Source organism: Trachymyrmex cornetzi, unplaced genomic scaffold (assembly GCF_001594075.2).
Source record: "Trachymyrmex cornetzi isolate Tcor2-1 unplaced genomic scaffold, Tcor1.1 scaffold345, whole genome shotgun sequence".
Lineage (NCBI taxonomy): Eukaryota > Metazoa > Arthropoda > Insecta > Hymenoptera > Formicidae > Trachymyrmex > Trachymyrmex cornetzi.
Genome location: NW_017298164.1, coordinates 739,588 through 760,401, shown reverse-complemented (window position 1 = coordinate 760,401; position 20,814 = coordinate 739,588). Strand labels below are relative to the sequence as shown.

The window sequence follows — 20,814 nt, the reverse complement described above, 5'->3', positions numbered from 1 at the left end:
CATGTATGTTGTGTATTTGTGTTCGAAAGACGTCCCGATCGTCGACGACAGCCGCCGAAATAACGAAGATGATGAAGATGAATCAAATATTTTCAAGTAATATAAGCAGCTTTAATATGAACGAAGTTAAAACGTATTGGAAACCCATAATTACATGACTTCTTAAATTCTAGAGCCTTGAAGGAACGAACGTTATAAAATAAGTTATACTCGGGATATTTTCTGAAGCTTTTGAAAGCCTTGGTTTCTCTCGGGCGTGTAATTATCGGATCCTTGGATTGCAACAGACACCGTGCTCGTTAAATGAGTTAGCACGACGATCGCGGTGTAATCAAAGGACCCGGGTCGTCATCGGCGGTCGGCGTAGTTGCGCGAAGTACTAATCACTTACTTCCAGGTTCACTCGCATAGACACTGAGAACGAGAACAAGCAGGAAAACTCGATAAATGAAAGACAGCAAAGACAAAGTGCCGATTGGTGTGTAGGGGAGCACAGAATTCCATGTTCTGCCATCACTGCACCGCGCGCCTCGTGTGTCTCACACCGCAGACCTCTCGCCGCCTCTTCCCGCAGACTTCCCCTGTCTTTGATCTTTGACTGTGCTCTCTTGCCTTTTGATTTACACTTCTCTGTGAAAGGCGGACAACACGTCTCACACGTGCCGGACCATAATTAAACATAATTGTACCCGTTACATGCCAGGGACGTCGATTCAAAGTCCCGTGTGGACATTTGGACGTTTCCAGAAAGAAATTATTCCGTTTTTCCCTTTTCCGGTTCGCTAGAAGCGATCCAGAACCGCTGGGAACCACCGAGTAGCTTCTCTCTCTCAAACTTATTTCTTTGACACGATTTTGTTCATCCGATAACTGAATCAAACTGGAACTCGCACAATCTCGATGTCTCGGCCACTATATCATCGCCGGAAGCAGGAACGGGAGTCGCGTGACGCTTGGATCTCTAGAGCGTATTGCTAATTAAAAAGTAAATATATTTATGTTGGTGAAATTTTAGCGATAAATGAAACGGATAGTCAAACAACAGATTATGCTTTTGAACAAATTTGTATGACATTATTTACAATAATTTTACCGTATTCATCAGATCCGCTTGATTTACAGATATGTATATACGAATAACGCTTGATTCACGCGACATCGGTCGCGACATGAATATACTATTATCTCATTTATCCATCCACTTCATATTTCGCTCGCGAGACGGAGTCGGTCGTTCGTCCTTCCGTTCCGCGCTTCCGCTCATAATAATAATGCCACCGATTGTCACATATATACAACAGTACATACACACACACGTATATACCTACCATCGAGAATTCGAGGTGCTCTACCCCGGCGTTATCTCGCGCTTTGAATCTCGTTGCGACCCCTTCTCTCGCCTGTATCCACACAGCGAACTTGCTCACCTTGCTACTTTGGCAAGCATCTTATGCTCATAGAACCTCTGAGTCTATTCGCTCCTTGTACTTTGCCGAGTTGCGAGTAGCCTCCTCCGGCCTCCCCCAACCTTCGTTCTACGTCCCAACTCGCATTGTTCACGTCACCCCGAAAGTTACACGCTCTTTCGCGCGTACGTATTTGTACATACACGTACACGCAAGGTGATCGAAACGCTGCACCACGCTGTAACAAAGAGTTTATTTCTCCTCGGTAGTCTGGAACATCGATTATCTATAGCAAATATTATAAATACACCAGACCGGTTTATCTATACTTTCTCTTACATCGAAACTTTTTCTTGAGTGAAACGTCAAAGGAGTTCCGTGCTTGACAGCCTTTAATTATGAATTTATTTTTAGCCAATTCTCACACGAACGTTCTCTTTCAGTATTTCCTATAAATAATGAACCTTGTGAGAGTTTACTGATATTCCTCGAGGCCCTAAAAAAGGAACTTCAAACTTACAGTCTGCAAATAACGGAACTACTTTATTAATATTGATACATCAAGCAGAATGAAGTATTGATCGCCTTGCACGTACATATCGAATTATTTAGTAATGATATTTGACACAGTACCAATCGTAAGGTATCTTTAAGATGCAGATTTCACAGGTCAGTCTGTATTAAAAAAGCGAACTGATTAATTAATTATCGTAAGCTTCAACGAAACGAATTATATTAATTGGTACGAGATTAACAAAAAATACTCGACTCCAAGAAATATAATATTAAATGATAAAACAGCGAAAACAAAAGCGAAACATTTAGTTATCGTAGCAATTTGAATGATTACGTTCGGCAGAAAAGCAGCTTTGCAACTTTGTTTTAAGAGATTTCTTAATATAATTACACATTTAGAGATCCAGCAAGAAACTAAGCAAGAGCTACATAGAAAAAAAGATTTGTTAATAATTAAAAATTTACTGATTCAGCAAATTTACAACCGTAATTGCTATTTTCTTGTGTTAAATTAGCAAAATTGTACAGTTGAATAAAATTAACGATTATAGATAAACACATTTGTTGTAATTGAACAGCAAATCTGTTAATACAAGCAAAGATAACTTTCTACGAAAATCAAAATCCAATATATAGATCAAAATTTTTAACAAAATATCTCAATCATATATACAATATTTAAAAAATACTTTTTTAAATATTTATTTAATGTAAAATATTAAATAAATATTTTAAAAATATGTTTTTTAAATATTATATGGTTAAACTGATTGGGGTGCTAACTATTTTAAAATGATGCATACTCTTACTACTATAATAAACAAAACTTATTACATTAGCAATTATCATTGTAGCAAAGAATTAGCCGAATATTGATAATTGTTTACAGACATAATTTCTTTTGTTAAACCATTAAATCTTTTTAGTTATAAATGTTGAACTCGCGTAGCAAGCTATAGCTTTGCTGAATCGCCCAATCTATTTTTTTCTATGTAATATTGAAGAATCTTACAACAGTTACAAAGCTGCTTTTTCTGCTGAATGCAGCCAATGTTCATCGAAAAGAAGCGCGAATTTTTCTATCGGATATTTCTAATCTTAGTTCAACGTTTCTTTGAATGCGAGGAAGCAGTCGAGGATACTTCCTCACGGTGTCGTTTCCGCCGAACGTTTAACTATCGCAATAATACAAACGTTCCCGACGTGATCGTTCCTCCGCGGTGACGCGTAAGTAAGAGAGCCGTCGCGACGAATCGCGCCCAATGTTGCTTCGCGAAGTTCTCTTCTTCGGCGCGGAAAAAGGAAAATCAGCGGAAGTCTCATGGAAAGAAGCGTCGCGGAAAGCGGTGCCCGGCGAAGTTGGTCGTTTATGAGCGCGTGCTGCACGGTCGCTTCGGCCGACAACTTTTTCTCCGATGTTAAATCTTTAAGCTCTCCCCCGCGTTTTTCGAAAAAGAGAGACCATCCTCGGCAGAGGAGGGAAAAACGTGCTGCGAGGTGTCGGAAAGTTTTACGTTGTCGGACGTGTCTGCGGTCGCCGTGGCTCTCCCTCGAGAACGAGACCGAAAGCTTTCGCTAGGCGAAGATACAACTTTAACCATTCGAACGCACGCTAAGCATCTCTCTCTCTCTTTGTCTTTCTTTCCAGCATACTTACGGAATACGTGGAAAAATGCGATCGGCACGTGGAATGATTATGGAAACTTTTGGATTCTTCGATCCTGCGAAATGTCTCTTCTTTAAAGACAAAAATTCTGTGGTATTATTATAAGTAGAAGTTATAAGTTATAAGACCGATAAAACTATAAATCTAACAAGAAAAAGAATTCTGTTTTCGTTCAAAGTGGATTTTAGTGCTTAAATATTTTTGTGAATTATATATACATAGTATTTAATTCTGCAAATCGCGCGCCGAAATCGTTTCCGGTCTTGAATAAATTATTCGCAAATTTATGATTCTCGTTACTATCTAGATTACTAACATTCTTATAAAGATGCTTAGTAACATAAAAAATTATTGCTTTTCAATTTAATAAAAAAAAAAAAGATTTCAGAGCGCAATTTGCAAAATCAGATATATATATAAATTCACATAAAAATATTTAAGTACTAAAATACACTTTGACCAAATATAGGATTTCTCTTGTTTAACTATCATTTTTATTAATCGTCATATTTAACTATATTAAACTTTATTAGACAAATTTTTATTGTATGCATTTGTTATTTACTGTCAACGCTGTTGGATTTAAATACTCTCGCGATAATTGCATAAGAAAATGACTTCGTCGATGCGAGACGCCTCTGCGAGCTTTCAGCGCGACGAAAACGTTCTCCAAGACTCTAAGATCACACAGAACTTCGATGTTACGAATAATTTCATTTCCTTGCGCAGCTAAACAAAGGGAATCACGTCGTAAACGCAGGCGAAAAGCTCGCTAAACACTTTGAGATTACCAGCACCGGTTGGAAGAAGAGAGCCTTTAAGGATTCGCGCGGAACGGAATTCTCCTTTAAGAGAATGGGAACGATGCCGCGGAAAGCTCGGTAGCGTGGCGTTCGCGAGAGTAGCGAGAGGCAGTCGGCGAAATTCCACAGGGGGTGAAGAAGCTTAGTAACTGTAATTCCTCGGGACGAGACACTAATCGGAACTTATGCAGAATAATTCTAGTCTCATGGCATCCGAGCCGCTTCGACCTGCGACCGCCTGCGATCGTTTACGGCCGCCTCCTTCCTCGAGCCGATCGCCTTTGCACCTCTTCATCGCGACCGTAATCTTCCAGCAGCGTTACCCAATCCCCTTCATGTGCGGAAGTAAAATTCTTCCGTCGAAAAATTGAAATGAAACGAGACGCCCAAATCGGTTTCGTTCGCAAAAGTGCCGTGCTCGATGTACCATAGGTCGACAACCAACGTGCCGAAGTCGCATCTTCGTATATCCAGGATATCCGAATATTTCAGACCGGAATGCGAGAGAGAATCCGTCTGTATACGATCTCCTTGGGACTATGTCGAATTTATAGAGATCTGTCAGTCAACGAATGAAAGATTCAGACTTTGAGAAATTTTATAAATATTTAGAAGCTCGTATTACGAATTTCTGACTTCCAAAATCTTACAAAATTTTTACGCTTCAAAGTTGGCAAATAATACATTATTAAGGCTTGAGAAAATCAATGTGTTTTAAAATCTAAAAATTTCAGAGATAATGTTAATAATAGCTAGGAATTTTATTAGAGAGAGAGAGAGGGAGGGGGGAGGGAGGGAGGGAGATAAAAAAGGTATTATTCTAGGGCAAGCACCCTAAGAACACACAGAATGGGTGAACAAAAACAATCAAGCGTGAAAACGCAAAATAAGAAAACTAATAAACACACACTACACAAATAGTGCAGAAATTTAGAAAAACAATTACACGAAGGTGAATAAAGTCAAATAAAATAAAATAAACAGAAGTGATAGAATAAACAAGCAAAAGAGAAACGAAAACAGTAAGTGACATGATAGAAAAGCAGCGAGAGAGAGAGAGAAAGAAAGAGAGAAAGAGAGAGTATTTAATTATGCAAAAAACCAGGAAAATAAAAAACCACTATTAAACAATATTAGAAAATAATATAATCATTTCTTATATAGTCAATTACATTTTTATACGCCAGAACGGAAGGTTTAATTTTTACTGTTATTATTATACTGATGAAAACTCTGTGAGTCAAAACGTTTATATTATATTTTCAACATATGAAATAATTTATAATTCAAACGCCTTACTGTGCTCGTTTATTGGTCATTACTACGATATATTGTTTTGCGGTGCAAACATTCGAACGATATTATATTTATTTAGGAAATAATATAATCATTGATTTACAGATCCCCTTAATTGTTTTTTGCTTTAATTCGCTTTCTAACGAGGAAGTCATATAGCTATCTCTTTTGTGACACGTCGTAGCGCACGTTCGCATTGCGCCTCCCTCGCAGCGTTAATTTGGCGGTTAAAGATTTCATCGTTGCGATGGAGTATGTGCGGGCGGTTTCATTATGGCCTTCCGGTACAACGAGCCACTTCAAAACGGCCTACTTGCTCGTTCACGACGAGACTCAGGTACCTGTACTTGCTCATTGAATTATTATGCTCCCTTGGTTGCGCACACAGTTGGCGCATGGGATCAGTTTAGTTTGCAGCAAGCGAGTGTAACCATTGAGCAAAAGCAACGTGGCTTTAACATTGTCGAGGGTGGAGAAAGGAAGTGAGAATTAAGAATGAGGTAGATCCGTGCATACCGAAAAAAAAACTTTTTATTGGGTAAAGAGAAACTTACATACCTCCCTCGTAAACTGTGCCGTGAAAAATTATTCTCTTAAAGCAGATATAAGGTAAACGTTCCAGTGACCGGCACATACCTATGTCCGGACAGTTACACAAAATTTATTATTATTAATCTCAAATACTTTTTTTATTACTGTATTATATTATAATTTAATTGCATTTAAAGATTACAATTAAATTATAATATTACGTTTTGAAAAGCGTATTTATGTGTGTGAGACTAATATTAACTTAAATATTAATCAGGGGATTAGAAGGTTTATAATATAAATATTTATATTCATTTGAAAACTCAAGACTCCCTTAAGCAAGGAAAAATTATTTGAATCCACTTGTAACAATTATTAATTAAAATATTTAAATTTTTTAATAAGTAATTGAAAACATCAATATACCAGTGACCGGATAGCTAGTTGGACACTGAGACGTAATTGTCCTAGTGTTCGACCATAATTAGAAAATTAGTACGCTGACGAGAAATATTAATATAAATAGATGTTTAATGGCAAACGACAACTGATTCAAATTGATCTTTAAAGCCTTACATGTTCAGTCATTGGGACCAGACAGTTACACAACTTTATTTATTTAAATTAATATTAGTCTCAAATGCTTTTTATCTTAAAGATCAATTTGAATTAGTTGTCTTTTGTCATTAAACATCAATTTATATTAATATTTCCCGTCTGCATACTAATTTTCTAATTATGGTCAGACACTGGGACAATTATAGTGTGTCCAGTGAATACATCTAATATTTGAATAAATGAATGAAAAAATGACTGAAAATACTCATTTAAATACTTCTTTTTTATTCGTCAAGAAACGAATAAATACTTTTTTATTCCATTTGAATGAATATTTTTTGAATTACGAATATTTTCGTTTTGTATTCACTTTTACTCTATACTATCTGCACATTATAGCTTGTAAGTCTGCAAGAGAAAACAAAAATCTATAAAAACAATAGCTACGGTTTACCTATAGGTTAAACAAAGATATTTTTATTGGAAATAAATAATACATCTCGGAATTTAATGTCCACAGACCATAATGAACGACGCGCCCAAGATATCTTATAACATGTTTATGACATTACTGTGACGTAACCGGAATTATATCGGAATATGTATGGCGTTCTATCAAATAGATATTTATAAATTAAAAATGTATTACTTTCTAAAATAGTTTTCAAAATTTCTAAGTTTTTTCTTCATAAAATTTGAATATTACAATGACAAAAATAAATAAAATTCATTTTTTTTTTTACTTAAAGTCATCAAAATGCCGGTTATAGTTAAGGGTAACGATTGCTTATTGGAGCTTTTTTCAGTTTATATTTTGTTTGAATGAATATGGATACTCGTTAAACATTCATAGTTTTTTTGTAAATAAATATTTTTTGAAAACCCAAAATTTTGAATGAATATATGATTACACTTTTTTTATGTGAAAATTTTGAATAAATAATACAATTTGGAACTCAATTAGAATTTTTTGTAATCATTAGGCACATTAGACAATTACGTCTCAGTGTCCAATCGGCTGTCCGGCCACTAGTACATTGACGCATTCTGTTATTTAAATATTTTAATTAATAATTGTTACAAGTGGATTCAAATAATTTTTCCTTGCTTAAGGGAGTCTTGAGTTTTCAAATGGATACAAATATTTATATTAAAAACCTTCTAAAATATTATAAATTGTGTTATTTATGACAACCTACGCTTAAATATATCCGGCTACTGGAACATTTACCTTACTGATTTAAAAAAACATAATGACATAAGTCAGCGCGTGAGAAGAATCTTATTACGACAAGTACTTAACACTCGAATTGGAAATCCAAAGGAGGAAAATGCATTCTTGACAGACACAACTGATGATTTTTGCATATCTAAAAGAATCCAAGATATCACGAGGAAACTCGCAAATGGTCACGTTCTCAAATCCATTAATTTCCGGATCCTTCGTTCTTCGACAACCGTCGAAATAATCAATATTCGTGCGAACATAATCCCGGCCTGCATTTCGCATTCGCGGAAATCTTCCGTTGCGACAATCGCCAAGTCTATGTCGTGATACTCTAGCCAATGGCGTTATCGATTCGTTATACCGGGCATTGCATAAATTGCATTCCGTTAAGTGTTTCATTCCGGTGACGCCCCGCCAGCTCGTCAAATTGTCATTGCTGCGAAAGTGGGTCGCGCAGCTGTCGGATTTCCCGGCCGCGAAATTCGCCAAGAAAGTCGCAATTTCTCTGGTCCTGCGAATAATAAAGAATCGACAGGAAGACACGAACGTACCTCGGGATCTCGCGCAGCCGCTTCGGGTCACTCACCGCGTATAAATTCACCGGGACTCGCAGTCTCAGCACGATCGCGCGGAAAATTCGCTGAACAGACGTGTACTCGCCCGATAATCCTCCGTCGCAATTTCGTATCCTCCATCTGAGATCGAGTAACGCACGCGTGATAACGTGAAATTATTCCGCACGGCGGAACCGGCTCTTTTGAATCGCGGGATTATTTCCCTAATCTCCGCGCGAGAGGCGTGTATATATAATTTTCTACAAAAGAAAATTGCGATTGTTTGTGCTTCGCGCGCGGTAATAAAGGTGGCAAATAAACGATATAACACATTGAACATGAGATATTAAAATAATGATACGATAAAACGGGAACTAGTTTTATTTGCTGCATCCACTTTTCGAGATTGTAAAACGCACGCGAAATTATTCAAAGTTTCTTTATGCGCGGTTTTTGCAAGTCTCGCGAAATGACTTTTTCTAATCTCCGCGAGAAAGGAAGATAATTATATCTGTAATAAAATTGCGAACATTTATTCTTTTTCCGCGAGTAAAATATGGTGCCGTGGAATTAAGACTAATAAATGCAGGCATCAATGAGCAAGCACGTAATGGATCGCATATTTCGTCAATGGCGATAAAAAGGAATTAATGCGCCCATAAAATGCATCCCGTGTGTGAGCGTGAGAGTAATAAAAAATCCAGGCAATACATCTCAGCGCACGGCACGAGAGATTTTCGCGAATGAAGCGACGATCGTCGAAATGGGACCGCAAAACGTTATCGACGAGAGGGAAAGTAATGGAAAATTGATCGGGTTTGATGACAGTCAGGTGTGAGCATAAACGATTCTCGTCGCGCGGTTATTACTTGATTCGGTCATATCGCGGATTAAAATGCACGTGCCGTCGCATTAAGTACCGCGTATTTTTTTAAGCGTTTGTTTGCCGGCGCCACTGTTCCTCTCACACATACATTCGAGATTGCGTCCTGAATTTGTGATTCCGTTCCGACTAATGCCGACGACGTAGTGCAAAAAAAAATTGAATAATCGACGCGGTAAAGGTTTTATCGTGTTACGCAAACTTTTTAGATAACCCGTTACTACACGTACATGTAACAAAAAATCTGTTGACACAAAGTGAACAAAAATCATGTTACATCGCGAAAACGAAGAAAATATTGATTTCACGTGCAGTGGAGAATGTTTTACGTTTTTTTTCGCCCCCTTTTGGAAAAAAAATGGCAAAATATTTGTTCGAAATTTTAGAATGGTATTTTGACGCGGTCAACAAGAGCCATCGATTCTACATACTTTTCGACGTAACCGTCTCCGATGAGAAACAAAAAAAATAACGTAAAAATCGTCGGGCGTTTGATACAACAAGCGATCCTTTAACGTATTATTGTTTAACCCAACCACGCTCGAAATCGAATTACATCGGTCAAATGTATCGCGCACGTGCCTATGTCCCGTGTCATTTCACAACAAGAGAGGAAATTAAAGCCAAACGATGGTAGGCGATCGATATGAGAAGTGAAAATCGACATTCGTGAATTGTCCGCTAATTGACTGCTCATTAGCATAAAAAATAACGAACCGAATGAAAATGAAAATGAAACGCGCGAAAATGCCTGCAGGAAGCGTCAAAAATTTTAATATTAAAAACTAAAGCACTAAAAGTCAATGCAGAAATTGATGCGTATTTTCTTTAGAATATATTTTAACAAATCTGAATGTTTCGGCTCTAGTTTGAGTCTTCATCAGCACACAATAAAAGAGTTACACTAATTTATTCGTAGAACACCTGTGTTATTTTACTTATGCTCGTTTCTACCAATGTAGATTAGTTTATCTCAGTTTAACGTATTTTTCATCTTTTTCTAATTCCTATAACTGGAAAAAAAAGAATTAGTTGAATCGAGATTAAAATTAAACTACGTTGATAGAAATAGTAAAATTAATTTTGTAGTACGTAGTGAACCCGGGGCAAGCTATTTTGGATTTTCACGTGAAAATTTTTATTCGACAAAAAATATTCTACCAAAAATTACGAATTACAAGTGATCAAAATCTTATCAAAGGATCGGCTTAATTTTTTTATCGAAGAACAATAAAAGATCCGACATACATGTACATCTTGAATGTTTTAACACTTAAATTCTGGAAACCTTTACTCACTCCTGCATTACCAGCCTCCAGTGGATTTAAACACTGTGCAGAGGAATTACTGAGTAGCAACGCATCTCCGAGAACCTTCTCGCATTTCAAATGGGATAACACCACGTCGCCGTGGCGCGTTTCACGCGTAATTCCCTTGAAAAGTTAAACCAGGACATATCCTGTGTGTGCATATTATATGCAGCGTACAGGTGCATCTGACACGCGAGATGCGCGCAGCCCGAGAACGTGTCTACGCGCGGCTATGACAATCGCGGCGCAGCCGGCCGACCGAGTTGACATTTTCGCGTTTTCCGGGTCCTCGTGTCGTAATTAATTATCGGTTCGTCGCGACCAAAATAGACAGCCGCTCACTCGAGCGGAATTTCGCGTGCCGATATGACGGCCGGTGCGAATTCTGTCTTCGGCAGAAATTAGAAATCGACGTGTAATTCCGCGCCGTCGACGTCAGCCAGGGTCGACCTGTTCCTGAACGCAAATCGTTTTAAACGTTTCGTATCCACCGACTGCATTAATCATAATATTTAATTAGGAAAAAGCTTTTAACCTCTTAATAGATTTAGTATCCTACATGTAATTATTTCAAAAATCTTTTTCTGTAAAAGAAAAATAAGAAATATTGCTCGGAAATCTTAAAATTTATTTTTATATTCCTCTAATTAATAAGGATACAAACAATATCAATTTAACTTTATATAGATTATTGAGAAATATAATTAGAAAATAAAATTTTTTTAGGTGTTCTGAACATATCATCTACTTACTTAAGTTAAATAAAATTTAGGACGGTATTTATGGTCAATTTTTATTTCAAGAGCGTCTTAAGTAATATTTTAAGCTTCTGTTATTGATTTTTGATATTTCAAGATTGTATTTAAAACAATTTTACACTAAAAGAACAATTTTGTTACAGTATCTAAAAATTTAAGTAAATACAGATGTATAAAATAATTTTGTTGAACTAATTTTGTTAAAATAATTATGTAGGAAACTCAAACATGATGAACGATACTGTGAAAAATATTGACATTCTAGTAATCAGTTTAAATATCGTACATAATTATCTTGATAGTCTAATAAAATTTATTTTCAGATCTGTATTAGTTAAATTTTTGGATACTTCAACAAAATCTTTTTCTTTTCGCGTAAATACGAATCGACTATGAATACCGATTTTATAGAAGTAGGAATCTTTCGGAATTACTTGAAGTTCAGGCAATCGCGTACACGATACTTATTCCTTCGGCAGTGAAACAAGACCGTCATTTGCCTACTCATATTCAATATATAAACCTCGTCTGTATTTTATTATCACTGCAGCAGACTGCGCAACTTGCGATATGATTTTATGAGAGTCGTAAAACATCTGAAGATACGTCTTGCGATTGGTACTCAAACATCTGCAGAGATCGCACCTTACAGTATACTACCATCGATACTGCTCTCCTTATACTCATATTTCGCACTCCACAGATTACGCGATTGCATCCGTTTTTTTTTTACGATGCCGAAATCAATTTAATCGATACAATTACGGGACTTAAAATTCCTGTATTGTGCAGTTATTTTTTTTGCGTTTTTGTCGAGCCAGCAACTGAATTGCAGGAATCTCTCGCGCAAGCTGTGGAAATATGCGACGGTGTATCGTATCGGCGTAATTAACCCCCGACAATCGCTAATTAGTGACGAGTTTATCGTGTTCGTGTTTCGGCTGAATCGTATGACGTAATCATTACCGAGTAATACGGTAACGACAATGTCTGACGACCTAGTCGCGCGCGTTTATCCGAAATTACGCCGGTACTTGCGGCTGTGTAACTGAGAGAAATTGTGTGGTAAATATTTGCGCATCACATACGTGGGAAACGCGTTGCGAGTTAATTGGCTACTAGTCCGTTTAATAATAAGTTAACATCGGCGCATCACTCGCCGCAGTGCTAACAATAGAATTCATCTGTTCAAAGCAACGAATCTTTGATTATCAGTAATAATCACGTTACATCGCAATTCAAGTAATTAACCAATTTGACAAATTTGAATTTCATCCATCTCGAAATTTTCCTGCTGAATTTTATTTTGAGCGTTCCATCAGGAATTAAATCAACGCGCTTCGCCGCGAAAATTTCTCTCGATTATAAAGCCTGATACTTTTGTATATAGAACGACTTACATTTCCTTCTAATTTACAGGATGATTATGAAAGGTTACATAATTTCATGAAAAACATTAACATTGGTCGCTCGTAATGCGATTGAATGTTGGATCGCTAGAGCGTGGATCACGTATTTTTTCGAGTAGATTTAATGCATTATGCGACATTCGTGTCATCCTGTAACATGAGTTCTTCCAGCACCCGGTAGCACACGTTGGATCCATCGATCAACCAGAAAGACACGATAAGACTCTATTCACCCTCGCCCCCGCGCTCCAGCTCTTTCACAACCAGCCCACCCTCTCGGCAGGAAATGACATGCTTACAGTGTCTCTTACAGCGAACGACCTAATTACAAGTTTACCTTTTTCTGTTTTCTGTTCGCTTCTTATGTTATGGACCGACCCTGGTTTCCGGTTTCTCTGTGCAGTCCTTCAAGGTAATTCGCCACCGCCTTTTTCTCTAGACTCTCTATTACCGCCTTTATCTCTCTTTCTACCGCTCTGAAACATTCATTCGGATCGCCGTCACATCAATGTGTCACCATAATTGTACAGAATGTCTCTCGAAAGTTTCCGTATTGGCTCGCGGATTCATGATCATAATAAATCTTCGTGTATCTGCGCATCAAAGAGCTCTCTGACTCTTTTTCAAATCCATACGAAGAGAATGCATTTTACATATTTTTTTTTAAAAACATTCTGTATGTTAATTGAAATGTGGATGAATGCGGGTAAAGGTAAAATAAAAAGAGACGAATTTCAAATTTTTTTTATATTCGTTACTTTGTGGTGATACATACATATACACATTACATACATCATCCACACTCTCACACACAATTCATCATTTTCGATCTCTTCATTTTTCGCAATACATTCTATTTCTATTCTCTGCTTTCCTTCCATCACCCTTTTCGTTGTCTGTCTCTTTTGATATTTCTCTCTCTTTCTCTCTCTCTCTCTCTTTCTCTCTGTCTGTCTCCATGAGCATTTCACGTCTCTTTGATAGTTTCATTTTTTCATATGCCTCTTCTCGTGCGCCGCCATATCTTCTCGCTCATTGTCGTTATCTTCATTGCGTGCCGATGTCTGATCTTATTCGCGCGAAACGTTTTTCCGGCTCGATGTAACGAAGGAAGTATTTACTCACAAAGAAGTGGAGAACGTTGCTCCCGGAGCTTCGGATGCTCCCTATTTTGGCTCGCGTCGTACGAAAAGCCATACTCATCCCTCGGAAGAGGGAAGATGACGCTGAACTTTTTGCCGCGCGCGTATCTCGCGGAAAAAAGAGACAATATATACCTTCACGTTCCATCGATCCGCGTTTCGCGTGCAACGTCGTCCATAAACGCAGACACTGGCGCGCATTACACGACGTCGCCAAGCTACTGCAAACTGCAAACCACCGTGAGAGCTTAATGCGCGCCTTTTCCGCGTCCGTCGTGCACCGTACGCGCAAGTAGAGCAGCACGAGGCGAAGAACGAGGGAGGCGGGCGCGTGCAAGTGCCGTGCACGCTGATGCACGCGCTAAAGTTCTATATACCAAAGTACCGCATAGGTCCTCCATTTTCGACCTACTAATTATAGGGTAATTCCGGCAAATACGCCGCGCTGGGATTTACGCCGCAGACTTCTGTCAGAAAAAGTAGAAGCAGTGGGGGTAATTTTCCCGCAACTACTCTGTTACATGCCTTTATGTTATATTACTGTTGTGTTATGATTTCAGTTTCTTACTGTTAATATTAATGAAATTATTGTGAGTTGAGTCGATTTGTCACTGTGTTAAGTAGCGCCATCATAAATTATAATTTACATAAAATGATTACCGCAGGACGTGCAAAAAGACTTAGTGGTTATTTCGTGATACATGAGTGTAGAGGAATAGTAAAGCATGTTGTATAACAAAATACAAGTACTTTGCTCTTGTACTCTTTGTTTAGTTTGTTGGCTTGTATATCCCACCTGTTTGGGATATACGGAATTTTTAGCGGGAGGGATTTATGCCCAAAGCATACAAAGTGTGCAGATTGAATTCAATGCACTAAATGTAATAAACGCATTACATGAAATATGTACCTCATGTCATAACACTTGTAATACATGTGGGAAGATTCTAATTATTATTTATTACTTCATATACATATTTATCATTCTTATTCCTTAACAAAACTTTATAAACGCATTTTATAAGTTATTGTGTTATTTTACGTTTTATTTATATGCATTATTTGTAAATTTTTCATGAGCCGTACACACCCCTCCCCCTATGAGTAGCTATATATCCCACCCCTATGGAATATACGGCAAAAATGCAAGGGTTTAAAAAAGTTCATTTTTTAATACGAAATATAAATATTTCAGATTTCTAATATTTTTTTCATAATAGTACAGTATAAAGTTTTTACTGATATAGTTCGTTTACTTTAAACATAGTAATTAATACTTAATAAATTAATTAAAACAATACGGCTAAGAACCAACTCAGGATAACATATGAGTAACAATATTATTGTAAGCAATATAAAAACGTACAGACGTTTCGACCCCTATCGGGTCCTTTTCAATGTTAAAAAATCAATTTAAATGTTATCGATACGCAAGATGTTCAATATATTATATCAAAAAAGTGCATGTGTCCTCGCATGTTGGAAATAATAATTATGGCATTAACAGCCTAGATTCCATCGGCTTCCAACCGAACTGTAGTTCTCCTATTCCAGAAGTCACATAATACAACACAGAGATATCAAATGGGTCTTAACACTATCGAAATTATTACTTTTTGTACTCAATTTATATTTTTTTAATTATTTTTGACTTCGAATGATCAGCAGTTGAAATTAGAATATGAAGGAGTTATGCAATGTTATTACTTTAAATTTTACTGGGCCAATCGATTGTAAATTTGAGAGGAAGCATACGGCATTATAGACGTCATATGATTATGTGACTTCTGGAATAAAAGAACTACAGTTCGGATGGGAAGCCGATGGAATCTAAGCCGTTATATGCCATAATTATTTCCAACATGCGAGTACACATGCACTTAGAAAAGTTATTGAACATCTTGCGTAGTTACCGGTAATATTTAAATTTATTTTTTAACATTGAGAAGGACCCGATAGGAGTCGAAACGTCTGTACGTTTTTATATTGCTTATAATAATATTGTGATACATATGACTCATATGTTATCCTGAATTGGTTCTTAGCCTTATATTGTATTGTTTTAATTTTTTAATTATTGGAACCTTTATTATTTATGGAACTTAATAAATTAAGTTTTTGATAGATGTGGCGTATATATTGGAGTTACCCTACCCTGTATCAATAATATTAAGCACTTATTGGACTATAGATGACTAAATCAAAATGGCGGTCGAAATAGCCAATAGGAAGATTGTCGGCATTTGGGCACAGATAAAAGGAGTGCGCTACTTTGGTAATATAAAGCTTTAGCACGCGAACTTGGAAGAAAGGGAAGAGAAGAAACGCACAATGCGCGCGCCCGCGCTTCATGCGCACACTCGCGAACGTAGAGCGGCCGCTGACTTTGCATTTTGTAGTCGGTGTTTTTATGCGTCCTATTGCCTCTCTTTTTCAGCACCCTTTCCACCCTTCCGCCGCCCACCCTCGACCCACATACACACCTCCGTCCTACCTCACGCTTGACGCGCCCGGTATAAAAAAAAAATCCGTGTATTTTTACCCTCCTTTTTTTTGCACGACGCTGTACGCCACCCAGCGCAATTTTTGAGGCCCTTTTCCACGGGACTGTTTACCTGCCGCTATTTACGATGCAAATCAAAGCGGGCCTCTTCCTTCTCCCTCTTTTTTATAGCGCGAAACAGCCGTCGGTCGATTAACGATTCAGGAAATCGGGTCGTTGAACCCTCGGCTTCTGTGCATTCTAATGAGGCTCTTGTCAGAAGCCTCTTCAGGAAAATTTACTGCTGGAGAAGCAAAGTTTTTTTTAGCAGAAATGTTGAGATTTTGATAGACATTTGTATATGAATATTTAGTTATTAATTTTTTTTTTTTTAATTTGTAATCGATCTTGGAATCTCCAGAAATAAAGATTCGATTGAAATCGAAATTCTGAAATAAAATATCTCAAGGGGATGAAATAATTGAGAAAAATAATTTTTTCAAATCATTAAATAAGCTTTCCCTCCACAATTTCAAATTATCAAATCTTTCGATATATGTACGTTTTTTATAAATTTTCCCAGAATTTTTCAGAATTCATTTCCTTCGGCGCGTAAATCTGAGCGAATAAAATTGTAAGTTAATATAAAGGCAAGACACTTTTATCACTTTGTCATAATCAACTCCAAAATTTCATTAAAAATACAATTTCAATTTATATAATAGATTATAGACGTTTCATTATTAGCGGATTTTTCTGAATGATTTTTGTCCGAAAATGAGACTTCAATTTTGTCGATGAGCCAAGATTCGAATTTGACCGACTTCGCAATGCGGCAAGCTGAAATTACGCGCGAACAATGTTCAATCGTGACCTTTTTACGTGCAGCTTGGTGGACTAATAACTTGGGTTAATGTTCGCGCCGCGGGTCACTCGTGTACCAGTTTTAGAACGTGAGCAAAATGCGAAAGTAATGAATACGAGAACGATGACGCAACGCGATTTTGATGGGCGTTTCTCAACGATTTCTAATTGAAACAAAACACATTTATGTGCGTTATTGTTTATTAGACAAAAAAATGTTGAAAAAATTGCTCTCCGAGAATCACAAATGCAAAAAGCAAAAAAGTAATAACTATTTTTAAAAAGTAATAACTATTTCGAATCGTTATTAACAAGGTTCTATGAATTAATTAAAGGTTAAAAAATAACGTTTAAATTTTAATCTGTGAATAATATTGTAATTATTTTGATAGAATTTCAATCTCATGACTTAATTATTACACTGAAGAATATTAAATTTTAATAAATGTTTGTTTAAATATTTATAAGTAAATATTTACTAAAAATGTACACAAATTTGATACAAGAAGCATTAATTTGATTTAACTATCATTGAATAAGTATTTACTTACCATAAATAAACATTTACTTAATATTATTGACAAAAATATTAAGATTTCATAAATTTTTTTTCAGTGTGACATATTTGCTGTCGAAAAACAGTAAGCAAATGTCAATAAAATTTTCATTATGCAGATATCGATCGTATATTCATTAATTTGTAATAAAAAAAAACACGTTATTTTATACAACATTCCATATAAATTATGATGGCCGTTCTATTTTTAATACTCTAACATTTTTGTTACAACGCAAAGTACGAACATCGGATAACGCGTTCGAGATTATAATTAAACTATAAATAGTTTATCTCTCGTAGAGAAAAATTTTTCTATCCGATGCATACAACTTACTGATAAAAGCGGACATTATGGACGTTGCATTATACTATCGATCGCGGTAATACTCTCCCGGTTGATCACCCCGAAATGTACTGAGCCAGCCCTTAACCGATCCTCGACCAAAGATCCAAAGGGAGAAAATCGCTCCCCGCACTTGATTGCACTCGCACGCTGCGAGCCTCACAGAGACAATGTCCAATTTATTGTTAGTCTCGTCGTAGAAACGCATGCCTGATAGACTGTTATGTGTATGCGTTATATGCGTTAACGAGGACATAGTCTGGATGCATAAAATACATATACAGACACACACGCGTACATACACAGATATGCGTACACGACACTTGCATGTCAATAATTCTCATCGATAGTCTCAATCTTTTATTGAATAGTCGTAAAAAGAAAAAAAAGAATGAACTTTATGGCCGTGTCACACTAGCGATTGGAGATTAAGTCTGCGTCTCTTGACCAATCAGATAGAAGCCGCTATTCAACAGTTACTTTTTAATTGGTCAAGAAATGCAGACGCAATCCAGATCTGTTCGAAAGTTATATATTGCGATTTTCTCAATATTTTATCCATAATTTGGATATTTCTTTGTATTTTCTTCCCAAAAAGTTTCCCAAAAAAAAAACTTATTGTACCGTCAAAAAATTCCTTGGTGAAAAAAACCTCGAAGTTTAGAAAAATCCCCCAATCTGGCAACAATGACGTAATCGCTAGTGCGATACGAGCATTACAAAGATAAAATTGTTGATTTAGATGGAGCTTTACTCTCGAACGCTCCGCCGAGCGGATTCGCAGCATCCAAGATTCTCGCTCGGCGACCGCGGACACTCCCGCATTCGCGTGTTTCAAGATTTCTAAAGTTTCCCTTGTTTCGGAGTTGAGTGATTGTCTGCCACCCGAAACAAGAATCCTTCTGGATTCATTACTCAGCGCGGTCGTTCGCTATTTACAATCCTAAGGAAAGGAAGCCCGAGTTCCGACGCGCCGCGCGGAGAAGAAACGGGAAGTCTCGGGGAAATGAAATATGCCGCGACGAAAAAAGTCCGCGAAAAGCTCGCTCACCCCTTTCTTTCCGTCTTTCTTTCGCGCGCTTTCATTCGCTACGGAAGACGAAGACGAGGACTCGCTCGCTCGCTCGCTCGCGCCAAACAAGCGCCGTAAATTTCAACGTCCTGCCTCGAGAGAATCGTACCTCATCGAGAAAGGGAATGCAAGCGCCCTGCCTTCTTGCAGCCGCGTGTCGACAGTGGCTTTATCTCGAAAGAAAGGCGTCCGGCCGAAGAAAGTTCGCGAGGAGTTCCGGGGCCGTTTTCTCTCTGCCTCTCCGTGACGGAAACGAAATCGCGATGATATCTGCCGGAACTTTTTAAATATCGCAGACAATAGTTCACGCGATTATTCGTGTTTCAATACGCGACCGCGTTCCCCATATAAAATGCAAAAAAGTCACGCAGCTTGTACAGGGTGTTGCAGATACATACTAGGCAGTACGACGGGTGGTCATGCAAAGTTTGCCGCGCAACCCATCGTACTGCCTAGTATGTATCTGCAACACCCTGTACATTAATTAATTTAACCTTATCAGTCAGATGACTGGATATTTTATTTTTGTCATTATTCTGATTCGACGAGAGCGAGAGAGAAAGCGTTTGAGATCCTCGCGGTGATTTTGCCCAAAATTGAAATTTGTACGAATGCAATTAAATCTGAATACTTGTTAAACAGAATAACGCGTTTTGGTGACATAAACGTTTGACAATCGGTCGTGTCATTAATAACTTTATTCACGATCAATCACATGGCCAATCTAGAGCTCGCGGTCGTTTTTATCGTAAATGCATGTTTCCCGTGTCGCTCGGAACAATGTACACCGACACTAATGACGCGTTAATAATCTGGAAAACGCAAGCGCTGACATAAACGCATCCACGAGCTTTAAAAGGCTATTTTTATCCTACGGAAAGCCGACAAGGCGTGACGCATTACTCACTTCCGATATTAAAACGCCATATAAATCGCTAAATCCTCGTTTTATCGGACGTCCAACTATTTCTTCATTATCTAACAGCTTTTTATTTGCTGCCTTAAATATCACGTCATAGACTTGAATGCATCACAGATGTTAATAAATCAATTAATAGAAATAAATATATTTTCGGTCAAAGCAAATCTTAGTGCTATAATAATAGAGGAAAGTCGATACTGCCATAGGTCTCCTAAAGTGACACCCCCTTATTTCTCAGAAACTAACTATTAATACTAACAAAATCATGATTTGTTTAGCTAATTAAAGAAGTACAAACTCATAATTCATATGTTTGTGGCTTATTTCTATACCAAATCAGCTAAAAACCAATTCTATGAATCCGAGAAGAAAATTCTTACGGTGTTCTTTTGCAAATTGCGTAATTAAAATAATAGTGACTGTATTATTAATAATATTATTACATTTTAAATGTTTATAGTTTCATAAATTAATTTTCTTTACAGAATAGGATATATCTTTATTTATAAAAT

The 20,814-nt window shown here is 37.2% G+C and overlaps 1 protein-coding gene across 1 annotated transcript in view; it reads left to right on the top strand.

Moving 5' to 3' along the window:
* Fas1 (fasciclin 1 Fas1 domain-containing) overlaps nucleotides 1-20,814 on the top strand; it is an 87,879-nt gene that overhangs the window by 32,901 nt on the left and 34,164 nt on the right. Inside the window, exon 6 of the mRNA XM_018510553.1 lies at nucleotides 13,322-13,330. Coding sequence (XP_018366055.1) covers nucleotides 13,322-13,330 — 9 coding nt within the window. The remainder of the gene's footprint in view (nucleotides 1-13,321; nucleotides 13,331-20,814) is intronic.